Source organism: Mus pahari, chromosome 18 (genome assembly GCF_900095145.1).
Source record: "Mus pahari chromosome 18, PAHARI_EIJ_v1.1, whole genome shotgun sequence".
In the NCBI taxonomy this organism is placed as follows: Eukaryota; Metazoa; Chordata; class Mammalia; order Rodentia; family Muridae; genus Mus; species Mus pahari.
Window position 1 is genome coordinate 38,179,178 of NC_034607.1, and position 13,089 is coordinate 38,192,266.

Below are 13,089 nucleotides of genomic sequence, written 5' to 3' on the forward strand. Positions count from 1 at the left end.
TATATCAGGGTCCCTTTAGCAAAATCTTGCTGGTGTATGCAGTAGTGTCTGCGTTTGGTGGCTGATCTGCCCTTTTCTTACACAAGCATAAACACATATTTATTCACTTTACATTCTGATCTCAGTCCCCCTCTCCTCTGGTCCCCCTTAACATAGTCCCTCCCCATCTCTCCCTCCCCTTTTTCTCTTAGAAGTGGGAGGTCCCCTGCTGGGTACCAACCCACCCTGGCACATAAAGTCACCGCAGGACTAGGTACATCCTGTATGACTGAGGCAGGACAAGGCAGCCCAGTTAGGGGAACAGGATCCACAGGCAGGCAACAGAGTCAGGCACAGCCCCTGCTCCAGTTGTTGGGGGATCTCCATGAAGACTAAGCTTCCCTTCTGCTACGTATGTGTGGGGTGGCCTAGGTCTAACCCATGTTGCTGTTTGGTTGGTAGTTCTGATGTGCCCATTTTGTGAACCCCAGAAGACTCCAAGGAACCGATTCCAATGTATTTGGACTAGGGTCTTTGTTCAAGCTCAAGCTTGGGCTACACATCAGTCGCTGACACAGAAGGATGGGGATGAAGCCCCGAGCTCTCAGTGGGACAGGTTTTATAGGAAATGGCAAGCAAGCGAGGGGGTTTCTAGCCTGGCACATAGCTGATTATGGGGCTGTTATGGAATTTTGTTGCCCTTTAAGATAATTGGCTGCTGTCAGGAGCCAAACCATAAACTTAACTTCTGCCTTCCTCCTGATTGGTGGTTGTTAGGAAGTGAAGTGACAAGGGCGGGCTTGTAATCTGGAGGCCCAGGTTAGAAATTCTCTCTTTGTTGAATCTTTGTGGGTTAGGTATCAGTGTGACTGTGGCCTCATAGAATGAGTTTAGTAGTGGTTGTTCTGTTTCTATTTTGTGGGATAATTTGAAGAGTATTGGTGTTAACTCTTCTTTGAAAGTCTGGTAGATTTCTTGGGTAAAACCATCTGCCCCTGGTCTTTTTTGTTTGGGAGATTTTTTAATGACTGCTGCTTTTTTCCTTGGGTTTATAGGACTGTTTCAATTGTTTACCTGATCTTGATTAAACTTGGTAAGTGGGGTCTGTCTAGAAAATCATCCATTTCATTTAGATTTTCTGATTTTTGTGGAGTATAGGCTTTTGAAGTAAGACCTAATGATTCATTGCATATCCTCAGTGTCTGCCGTTATATCCCCCTTGCCATTTCTGATTTTGTTAGTTTGGATGGTGTCTTTCTGTCTTTTAGTTAGTTTAGCTAAGGGTTGGCTATCTTGTTGATTTTCTCAATGAACCACCTCTTAGTTTTGTTGATTCTTTATGTTCTCTTTGTTTCTGATTTATTGACATCAGCCCTGAGTTTGACTGTTTCCCGTTGTCTACTCTTCTGAGGTGTGTTTGTTTCTTTTTTGTTCTAGAGATTTCAGGTGGTCCGTTTAGCTGCTAGTATGGGATCTCTCCAGTTTCTTAATGAAGGCACTTAGTTCTATGAACTTTCCTTTTAACACTGCTTTCATTATGTCCAGTAAGTTTGGGTATGCTGTGCCTACATTTTCATTGAATTCTAGAAAGTCTTTAATTTTTTTTCTTTATTTCTTCTTTGACCCGGTGGTCGTTGTGGTGACAGATGTTCAGTTCCCATGAATTTGTAGGTTTCCTGTTGTTTCTGTTGCTGTTGAAGTCTTGTTTAAATCATGGTGATCTGATAGGATACAAGGGGTATTTCTGTCTTCTTAAGGATTGCTTTGTGATCAAGTATATAGCCAATTTTGGAGACGGTTCCCTGAGGTGCTGAGAAGAAAGTATATTCTTCTGTGTTTGGATGAATGTTATGTAGATGTCTGTTAAGTCCATTTGATTCATAATGTGTGCTAGTTTCATTATTTCTGTGTAGTTTCTGTTTCTGTGACCTATCCATTGGTCTTCAAGTCTCCCACTATGTGTGTCCAATGTGTGACTTAAGCTTTTGTAGTATTTCTTTTATAAATGTGGGTACCCTTGCATCTAAGTTCATTTCTTTATAATTCATTCCATAAGGAGGATTAGGTGGGAATTTCTAAGCTCCAAAAAGTCTAAAAATTCATATATCTAGAGTAGAATATTTCATTTTTTTTAAGCCAGCATAGTTCTCAACCTGTGGGCTGCAACCCATTGGCAAACCTCTAGCTCCAAAAATATTTACATCATGATTCATAACAGTAGAAAAATTACAGTTATGAAGTAAAAGTAGCAATGAAAATAATGTTATGGTTGGGCATCACCACAGCATGAGGATCTAACTGTATTGAAGGGTTGCAGCATTGGGAAGGTTGAGAACCCCTGCTTTAAACCTTGGCAGATTTAATTGTAATCCTCCTCTTCATCATTGTTGTCAAAAACAACCTCATGTCAGTGACATGAGAGATAATTACAATCTCTACAATACACACACACACACACACACACCAGGAAAATCAAGGTAAGGTCATGCAGAGTCCAAAAGAGAAAAGCATTTCAAAGGTTTTCAGGAAAGTATGTAGCGGCACTGCTCAGCTATGAACGGAATGCTCCCTTTGTGTAAAGGTGCAAGTCTTCCCATCCTGCTTTAACGTTTCAATACGATGCGTGTTTGTTAGGTTGTAAACACTCAGAGTGTAATGTACATATTATGACTTTATTTTCTTTTTAAGTGTGGTAGGGAGATAATCTTGGTATTTATAGTCTGTATTCACTCTCTTCAATGCCTGTGTGTTCTTACTCAAACTGGATATTTTATTGCCTCTATAAACTTTCTCAGTTGGGTTTTATGATCCCAGCTGCTGTAGATAGGCAGTCCCCTGCCTCTGTATACCTCCCTTTCTCAACACACACTGTATTGCTTCTGCTTGTCAGGAATTGAGGGCTAGGCCTTTGGGGAAGATAATTTTATGCAGTCGAAAAGATTTATTGTGTCTGTACTGTGTGTAAGGGACTATAATTAGTTATAGTGGGGAAATGCAGGCAAGAGCAACATTGGAATTTGTGTCTAAAAGGTGTGCAGTACGAAAGGGAGATGAGAGAGGGATTGAGGAGCCCTTCAATGTTGGGAGGATATAAACCCTGAGCAGACAGGAAGTAGAATGACTCATACTAGGTAGTAGCTATTATTCTCAGTCACTTAGAACAGCAGATGGGAACATTTACACAGAGGTAGCCTGTGCTAGCAACAGTTACATTTGCCTTGAATTTGAATGTGCTTCTACTTGCTCCACACTAACTGTAGTTCTGTCTTGGCCCTCAGGTATTTTTGCGCCCCTTTCAAAGATAAGTAAAGTAAAAGATGGGAGGAAAACCACCACACACACTCCTTCCACGAGAGCTGCCCCACACGCCCGATCCCAGAAGGTCGATGTAGCCCACGTCACATCCAGAGTCAATTCCGGTAGGTCACACTGGGGAGGTCAGCAGCTCCTAAACCGCACTTGAAACCGCACGTGGGATTCAGGCGTTTGGACTGCTTCACTCTGAAGTCCACCACAAAGACCACACCTCACAAAAGCAAGGCCTTGGTGGTTTGGGTCTCAGTTACGAATGTGACTTAAGTCTCTGACAATGGCTTCTTTCCTTTCCCACTTTCTGTGCTTCAAATGCCCCATCGTTAGGCTCAGGGCTGGATTTTATGCTTCCAGTGCGGCTTCATGAAACACAACTTGCTCCCCGTGCCTCGCCTCTTCTGTGAAGTTCCTGGGTTGCTCAGAGTGGCCTCTTTCTGCTCCTGTGATTAGCCCTGCTTTACTGTTCTCGTGCCCGCTCTCCCGCTGTCTCTCCTCACCTGTGGGCGGCTGTGGGCAGTCCTTCCTGTTCCTCACTCCATACAGATCCTGCATGACAATCCAACTCATTTAACCTCTCTGCTCTCCATTGTCCCATGTGTATTCTTTTAACCTGCACAGCCCGGTTGTTATCTTGTCCACTGATTGCTTTATTTGTGTAGATCTTCTGTTCTCTCAGTCAGATTCTAAACTTTAAGTAGACTGTGAGAATAATTTGTGCTTTTGTGTTCACAGAAGCTCATAGCACAAACATAGGTATTCAGTAAATGTTGGCAGCTGGCACAGGAAGGTTTCTACCTTCTGAAAGGGTGGCCCCCAGACGAGGAGTTTGCCTTTCTCCTCTCTTCCTGTTGGTTGCTAGGCTACCTGTAGTTCTGCTTCATAATTACCTTGATGTGCTATCCAGCAGAGGGGAATGCCTTCTTAGAAGATTGTCCCCTTATTTGGGGCCCCTAAAGGTCATACACTTCCTTACATACTTTAAGTTCTCAAAAGTTTCTTTTCTTTTCTTTTCTTTTCTTTTTTTTTTTTTTTTAAATCTGTTGACATCTAAGCAGACATTACATTTAATCCTTGTGCCAATTTGAAAAGAGTTGACATTGTTATAGCCATCTTTAATTATGTGCTTGGAACAATTTTTCTGTTTGGTTGGATAATTTAAAATATCTTAATATGATGGTAAAGTTTTTTATTTCTGTAGATATTTTTGGCCTGTTTGTTAGATCTGTTCCCAGATAACTCCATATATCACAGTCAGGTTCTCCATGAAAATTAAGGTGAGCTCTCTCACATGCTGTTTATGTGTGTGGATGCATACACATGTGTGTGCATGTGCACACATACATGCAAATGCACATGCATGCACATAACATCGACTAAACCTAAGGTGATTGGAGTCACATCAGTGGATGAGAGTAATGCATGTTTCCTGCTTGGATATTGTTGTATAGTTTGTGAAACACTGTTTTAGGGAAAACTGGGTAGATACACAATGATCTTTATACCATTCTTAAAACTTCCTGTTCAGTTGTCTTGATGACAGTTCAAAACCAAAGGGTCAAATGGAATTCTAGGACTGAAAAATAAAATAACTGAATAACCTACATTCTGCAGGTTTTCTCATGCCACAGCTGCGGTGGCGTCTCACACACCCTTTGACTGCTGGAGTAACTTCTACAGTGTCCAGCCTTCCCTTCTCCCTCTAGCTGTGGCTGCTAAAGAAATGTCACCGAGCTGGAATTCTGTCCACACCTGTCCTCCATTTCAAGTCCAAGGCAAGACTCAGGCTCCACAGGACATTTCCGTCTGTCCCCTAACTGGAGGCTTGCAGCCCCTTCTTCTTCTCATCCCCTAGCCTCCTCTTCTGCAGAACTAGGCTTGACCTCCGAGCCTAGCAATGCTAGGCAGGGCTGTCCAGGCTCCGTCACCCTCTGAGGTATCTGCTACCCATGTGTCCTGCTTGCCTCCCCTGAGTCCTGGAGGACTCCTTTCCTGCCAGGCTACCCACAGGCTGTGTCTTCTTAGGAGATTTTTCTCTGACTTTCCAGAATCCCCACTCACTTCCTCCTCCTAGACCTCCTGCTTTGGGAAGGAGATTGGTCCCACTCCAGCCCCGACTCAGTGCATCTTGATAAGCCACTGGTTCCTCTTTGCAGAGTTTCTGTCCCCCCACCTCCACCCCCCTTCATTGGTGCTTAGATAGCAGAGGTCCTTGGCCACACTAAACTCAAAGGTCCTCTCTTCAGGGCACATTCGAACTGTGTCTGGTTTCTGTTTGCAGCAAAGTCTTATGTAGAATTTTCTGCTCAAAATGCTTTGCGAGGTGACTGGGAATGGCTGCTGACAGCTCAAAAAAAAAAAAATGCTGGGAAGCTCTCAGGGTGGATTGGGTTGATGTGAAGGGCTTAGCAAACAACCATTATTCACGAGCTTTTTTTTCAAATGAGGTTGTGGGAATTGGTTATGGCAGGAAACGGTGTCATGTAAGTTGTTTCTGAGTCCTACTCAGCCACATCTCAGCAGTGACACGTTTGCCACTCCCTACCTGTGTGACTCCCGTTCTGAGCAAACCTATTAGCTATAGAGACAACAGTGCAGATATTTTAGATAGCTGTAGCAGGGGCACAGCTGGAGTTGGCAGATGCACTGTGAACACACCCTCTTCTTTTTTCTTAGCTCTGCAGTGCTGGATTCTAAGCAGGGCTCGTGTGTGCTTGGAAGGTGCCGTGTCACCGAGTGGTGTGTCCAGCTCCTTTTCACGACCTTAAATACTGAGGTGGTCCTTCCTCCTGTCTGCGAAAGCATATTCATTGTGTCTTTACAAGTGGATAAATGGAGGTGCATGCTTTTCATGCCAGCACTCAGAGGGCAGAGGCAGGCAGATCTCTGTGAGTTTGAGAGGCCAGCCTGGTCTACAGAGTGAGTTCTAGGACAGCCAGGACTACACAGTGAGACCTCATCTGAAAACAAACCACCATTGTCTTTCGCTGAAATCACCTTTGTGTTTATTCACCAGGGTCGATGACATCTAAAAAAGAGAACAATGCTTCTGAATCCACACTGGCATTGCCTCCCAGTGAAGAACCGAAAACTGTAGCAGAAAATGATGGTAATGTAACCATCACTCCCTGTTCTTAAAGCTACAGCCCTGGCGGGAATCCAGATAACACAGTGCTAGCCAGCTTGTATGATTTGGCTTAAAGTTGGGAAGGGAAAAATCACCATAGCAAAACTAATCTTTGGAAAAAAAAAAAAACTTTTAAAAATATGGATGCAGAAAGAATTCCTGGCCTGGGGGGGGATGAGGGGGAGGGGGTCCACAGTGCAGGAGGCGTGGCCAGACTTTTGAGTGTCAGGAGGGAGGAGTCTGTGCACCTTTAGGCTGACTACAGAATGATTCAAGGTTAAAATGGTGTCACCTTAAGACATGTTAGTAGCGTGCGTGCATTTGTATACATGTGTGTGTTTGAAGGGACTCTATTACAGTTTCCCCTAAGAAGAGTGGAGTGTGTGTGTGTTAGATTAGTTAGCATTAATTGGTAGGGTGACACCCCCTGACTAAGATATGTTACTGTGAATCCTTAAAAAAATTTCTGCTTGTGTAAACAGTGATCTATTTAGTGTGGAAACAGCCGTGCAATTGGATAAATCAGGCATTTAATTTGACACTAGATAATCCACAATTGAGGACTCTAAATGAAGCGCTTCAGAAAAGTTTGCCCAGAAAACATCTTATTAGTCCTTATCTTTTTTCCCCCTCTCTCTCTTTTCTCTTTTGTTTGTTCTCTCTCTTTAAAACCACCCTTTAAATTGTGATTCTTTCCTGCTCCCTCGCCAGCTACCCAGCCTGGGTCCATCAGCAGCTCCTCCTCCACATCCTCCCTGGACCACAAGCAGAGCTACCCAAAGAAGCTGACCCCAAGCAGCGGTGGCAAGAAGGCTCTGAGCAAAAGCCCCTCCCTCCCGGCCAGAGCCAGTGCTGGTATCTATGGCTTTTTCAACCAGGCTTTCTTGGTGTTTTTTATCTTGCTTTGTTTGTAAGTGGATTTGCTCTCTTTAACGTGTAGAAGGAGCCCTCTACCCTTCTCCCCTCCCCTCCCCTTTGCTTGCCCCTTCCCCTCCCCTCCCCCCTTACCCTTTCCTGCTCCCCTTCCCCTCCCCCTCTTCTCCCTACACCCCAGGCAGATTGAGCCGTCTTGTTCTTTGGGTGACACCACATGTAGGCACCCTTCACCCTTTGCCCCTGCGCTTCAGTCATACTGAACTCCATGCCCTGTCCCTGCCTCCCCGGCCTGCAGTCAAGGACCCCTGGCTCTGCGGTTGTTTTTGAGACTTTACTGTCATCTAGTTGGTAGATTTTGCACCTCAGCCCTCCCACAGGCCTGCCTGTCATTGTCCTGTTGACCTCCAGCTCTGCTTTTGCTGAGGTCGTTTGAAGCTGTGCAGGAGAGGCTCAGGGCCCCCCCAGGGGACATCCATTTGTAGCCTGCAGGGTCTCCCCAACCACTACTCCTCAGGATTTGTGACAGTGTGAAAGCACACGCCCAGGCTTTCACCTAGGTGGTGACATGGTTTACCTTGTCCCCAAACCCTCCGTAGTGACCCTAGTAGAGTAAACCCAGAAGTGGGGATCTGGAAAGTGGGGGGGCTTGGAGGTTGGGCCTGGAGTTGCTCCTGTGCAGCAGTTCCCGCTCTGACCCGCCCCCCACTCCTGGCCAGTTTCTTTTCTGGGTCCTGAGGAACAGAGGGCAGTAGGCAGTGACTCGGCCACCCTGTTCTTACTTTATTGCATTTTAAATATTACTGTATTTGGAATTTGGAATTTGGACTTTTGACTTTTACTCGATTTTAGACATTATATAGGAGTTTAGAATGACTTCCTTTCTCCCCTTTTCCCTGGAACAAGCAGTCCCAGTGTGCCTATATATTTCTATTTTTCCTTTTTATTCAGTTGAGGATCGTGTTGACATAAATTATAGTGGATACGATAATCAGAATGGGGGGTGTGTTAAGACCTTCCCCGGGGAAAGGCAGATGTGTGTGGCTGAGGGCTGGGGTCAGACCGTCTGTGTTTAGAGCTCCAGACACATAAAACTAGAGTGAGCAGAGAGCTTTTCACATTGGAGGGAGAGTGAATGGCAGAACCCAGACAAGGGTGGAAGGGATAGTAACTGGAGTGAGAGAGAGAGGGCCAAGAGAGTGGAGAGGTGTGGAGGAAGTCTGCACTCGGCCTGGCTCACTAGCTCCCATTGTTGAACTACATGAACAGTGGGCAGGCCTGAGGTACCCTGGCCCTGGGTCTGGGTGCCAGTGTGGGTGTGGCACCTCTGAGCTGTGAACACCTGTCTTGGTTAACTCTCAGGCCAGGCCTTACCCATCGCTGCACCTTTTATGGAGAGCACTGGTTAAGTAGGTCTGGGTTTCTCAGTGGTGCAGTAGGTCTGCACCTCTGCTTTCACAGGCTTGTTTGCTTCTTTGTCTTCAGTCTCCCGTTCCCACAGTTGACCCCTCCTAGGCCTTCACCTAGAGTTCTTGAGGCCTTCCTGGATGGTAGCTGTTCAGTCGATACTCAGTACTGATAGGTCAGGGCCCAGGAGCCAGCCTTCTGGATTTGAACACCTCTTGAGATAGTATTTCCTAGAGGCTAGCTACGTGGGCATTTTAGGGGTAGCCTTGAATTAAGTTGAAGGAAAGCAAGTTGGGGTAGTCAGGAACTGCCTTAAGCTGGACATTCCTTAACTGACGTGATTGGGGTCAGAAGTATTTTGAATTAGGCCAGTTTGAGCTTTTTAGAATATTTGCACAATCTTTGGACCATCTCTAGCCAGAAGCTCTGAAACCTGGAAACCTTCAGAATCTGAAGCGTTGAGAGATTGTATCTGGATAGCTACAAGGGGTGGCACATTCTAATCTGAATGTGAATTCAAGCATCTGTGCTAAGGGTGTTCAGGTTTCGGAACGCCATACATCTGGATTGTCCTGTTTGGGCTACTCAGCCTATAGCGGTTTCACCTGGAATTACATTCCTGCACGTCCTGCACGGAATCTGGGTGAATACAGAGCTCTGTGCTTCACGTGGCTAGGGACTGGCCCACTGGCCGCAGCTGACCACCACTTGGTCTCACATGCTCTTCCCACGTTGTCTGTCTCCGCTCTCGTGCTGTAGCACCAACGGTGAATCCCCGTGACGTGACAGGAGGCTGAGCTTGCTAGGCACTGGTTCTTCACAGACCCCTCTGTGTCAGAGTGGAGTGTGTACCTGGCTGTCTTAGTGGCGCCGACTCTTTTCTAGGAACAAGGTTTGTGCTGTTCCCATGGCAGTGGTCTTTCTTAGGGAAGCTTCTTGTTTCCTTTTAGTGCCTTGGCCTCCTGAGTGAGGACCGCAGCCATGACAAATACACAATTTGATATCCGACTAACCAGGCTAGTTAGAACACGTGAAGTGAGTTTTAAAAACTAATGTGCTTTTTTTGAGTTTCTCCTCCCTTTGTGTTTTTTTTCCTCTTTACCTTCCCTTCCCATACCTCCCACGCACCACGTGAACAGGTTTGAAGTCTTCAGCCACATCTTCAGCAAATAGCAGTCACCGTGAAGGAGCGCTCCGCCTTGGAGAAAGGGTGCTGGTCGTAGGCCAGAGAGTAGGCACCATTAAGTTCTTTGGAACAACAAACTTTGCTCCAGGTAACTCCCCTCAATGGTCTTGGTTCAACGTCAGTTTTGTGCAAAAGGTTTATTTAAACCTAAACAGCAGATGGGACTCAGTCCTAGGGAGGGTCTCCCTTCCTGGTTCTTGTGGCTGGTGGCAGAGGCAGAGAGTGTGGGAAGTGATACAGCTGTCTGTGATAGACTGACTGGTGTCCATGGAATTCTCCTGTGTTGAACATTTGTCTAATATTAAAATTAGTTTGACGTCCCTGGTTTATTCTGACTACAGAGTGTGCTAAATACCTGGAAAGTATTTCAGGAAAGTCACTTCTCCCGCCCTCCCAGATAATCCTGGAGGCGAACATGTAGATGGACCATCTTGTTTTTTGTCTTTTTGTTTTTGTTTTTTTGTCAGGATGGCTTAGAGAGAAAAGCCAAGAAGATAAAACAGTTGTGTTCCCTGGGGTCTAAAAAAATACATGTCTGTGAACTTAAATATGCATCCCAGTTGACCTAGTGCTGTTTCCCAAAGTAAAGATTGTGGCTGGAGAGATGGCTCAGTGGTTAAGAGCACTGACTGCTCTTGCAGAAGATCTGGGTTTAGTTCCCAGCAACCTACATCAGGTGTCTCACACCTACCTGCAACCGCAGGTTCAGGGGGTTTGAGGCCTCCATGGGCATCTGCATACCTGGTGCACATAAAATCACACAGTTTCATACACATACACATGAATAGAAATAATAAATATTTTTTAAAGGTAAAGATTATCTTCCTGTGTATGTCCGCAGATCAGCAGTCAGCTGCATGGACCCACAGCTGTGTTTTAAGTAGCAATATGCCATATTAACACATGGTGGCATTGCAGGATTTGAGAAAAGGTTATCTAGGAGATTGAAAGAGAAAAGTTTGTAACTTAGCATCTGTCAGGACTCACGAAAGAGCTGAGATCTTATTCTGTCTGCAGACCCACAGATTAGCCTGCCACAGTGTTGTCTGACCAAAGCTGTGACAATCCTGTGTCAGAGGCAGGAACTGCACCATTCACAACAGTAGCAGGAGGCAGAACAGCAGTAGCTTTCTGTCCTGGTCCTTAAGCCCCAGTTCCCACTGGCTGGTGCAGAGAGGGCCAGGTGGCACCTGCACACCCAGGAGCCTATGTTTTAGATGAGCCTGAACCTTCAGAGGTTTAGTCACCTTCGCTCTGAGCTCGTGGCTCACCGTGGCTGCCGCCACGCTAGACAGAGACCGTGCCAGACCACCAGGAATGCCCATGGCTGTGTATGAGACAGAAGCATGAGAACCAGGCATGCTCTCTCTTCTTCGATTAATGCCACTTTTAGTGTAAGTCGGTGCTTTATTCGAGCTATGTTAGAATTCAAGCCTCCCTTGGGCCTCTCTTACATCTCACACTACATAGTACATAGCATAGCTCTCTGCTAGGCTGTTTTCACAACTACTGCGCCAGTGTGTGTGTGTGTGTGTGTGTGTGTGTATGTATGTCACACATTTTCAAGAGTTATATAGTAAACACATGGCAGTTACAATGGGGCTTTTAATTAAAGAAAAATTACTACAATGGGGCTTTTAATTAAAGAAAAAATATTTACATGGAAAGGCCAATCAAACACAGCAGGAAGTGAGACCTGGAAAATTGTAACTGGTACTCAGAGATCACTCTAACCAGACTCATCTGGTCTAGGCACGTCAGAAGCTCACAGTCTGTTTTCAGAGAATTCGTGGGGTTAGACCAAGAGGCTTGTAGACACTGAGAGATGGCCTAGTAGGGCCACTCAAATATAAAAGACACTGGCTGTACTTCAGTCTCTCTTAGCCCCAATCTAAGTATCTAGAATAGGGTCAGGTGTAACGTAAACCAGCCAGCCAACTAACCAATCAACCAAATCAAACAAAACCCAAGACAAACCGAGAGTGTATTCTAAGTTGGCTTTTAAGGTTCCTGTAATTGGAACCGACTCTGAACTAGCAAGTCATCTGAAGGAAGGAGTATTTTGTATTTCATAATTTTTAGTGAGTTGGTTGTATTCACATACCCATTCTTGCTGTTGGTTGTGAAAGACCAAATGATCACATGCACATTCTTTATTTGCTGTTGATTGTAAAAGACCAAATGTGCTGTATGCTCACACTACAAGCGTGTGAACTGTGAGGCCTGTTTAGCGGATCATAGGACCCCCAGGAATCCCCACTTTAGAGTATGTCCACCCAGCTCATGCTACTGGAAGTGCAGCCCTGTTGTTTTGGTTTTAGTCTCTCCAGGGACTTGGTTTCTCACAGCTAGCCCCATAGATACTGTCTTCTAAGACAAGTTCTCCTATTAGCAAACCGATGCCTTTTCAGTTACTTAGAAGATGGAGCGGGATCTGTGTGTCTTCCGTGTTATCTCTGCCCTTGTTTAATTATTTAGTGGGTGTTTGTGATGTTCTGCTACATGGAGGGTGAGCTGAAGAGAGCTGTCCACCTGAGGATTCATGTCTCTCAGTAGCATTCCGTGCTGCTCTCACTAAAGCTCGCTACGTTAGAGCCAAGGACGGTTTCTTTTGCATTATAGTCTTAAGATATATTTTGGTGGTGCTCTCCTTGCATGATGGCTAATTCCCCACAAATCTGAGTTTGTGTGTTTTATTTTTTCCTCCCTTAATGTACTGCTCTGCAATTATGCCACTGAAACGTTTCTCCCACTTTTCAAATTTTCAAGTTTTATTTTATAATTTAATCATCTGAGAGCTTAATGACCATGATGATCTTCCATCATCTCGGTCATTTGTGAAAACGCCGAGCCATCCCGACGTTGAGTTCGTATTACCACACAGCAGTTGTGAATGAAGTGCAGATGCCTTTAAAATGCAATATTCATGTTCTAGGGTATTGGTATGGCATAGAGCTGGAGAAGCCCCACGGGAAGAATGACGGTTCGGTTGGAGGTGTGCAGTATTTTAGTTGCTCTCCGAGATATGGAATATTTGCACCCCCGTCCAGGGTGCAGAGGTGAGGAGAAACTGGAATGTGCATCTGTTTACAGAAACTCTGCAGTTTCCTGTGGCACATGGGTCCCTGATTCCCATCTGGAAGATAAGCACATGCGTTCCTTCAACGGGTTAACTGGCCACCTTCCTTGGCGGGAAGGCTCACGGGAA

At 45.4% G+C, this 13,089-nt stretch overlaps 1 protein-coding gene across 2 annotated transcripts in view; it reads left to right on the top strand.

Moving 5' to 3' along the window:
• Clip4 (CAP-Gly domain containing linker protein family member 4) overlaps positions 1-13,089 on the top strand; it is an 81,605-nt gene that overhangs the window by 51,437 nt on the left and 17,079 nt on the right. For both annotated transcript variants that reach the window (XM_021217769.2, XM_029531389.1), the window contains exons 9-13: positions 3,258-3,398; positions 6,305-6,397; positions 7,127-7,270; positions 9,835-9,969; positions 12,817-12,940. In XM_021217769.2, the coding sequence (XP_021073428.2) occupies positions 3,258-3,398; positions 6,305-6,397; positions 7,127-7,270; positions 9,835-9,969; positions 12,817-12,940 (637 nt within the window). The remainder of the gene's footprint in view (positions 1-3,257; positions 3,399-6,304; positions 6,398-7,126; positions 7,271-9,834; positions 9,970-12,816; positions 12,941-13,089) is intronic.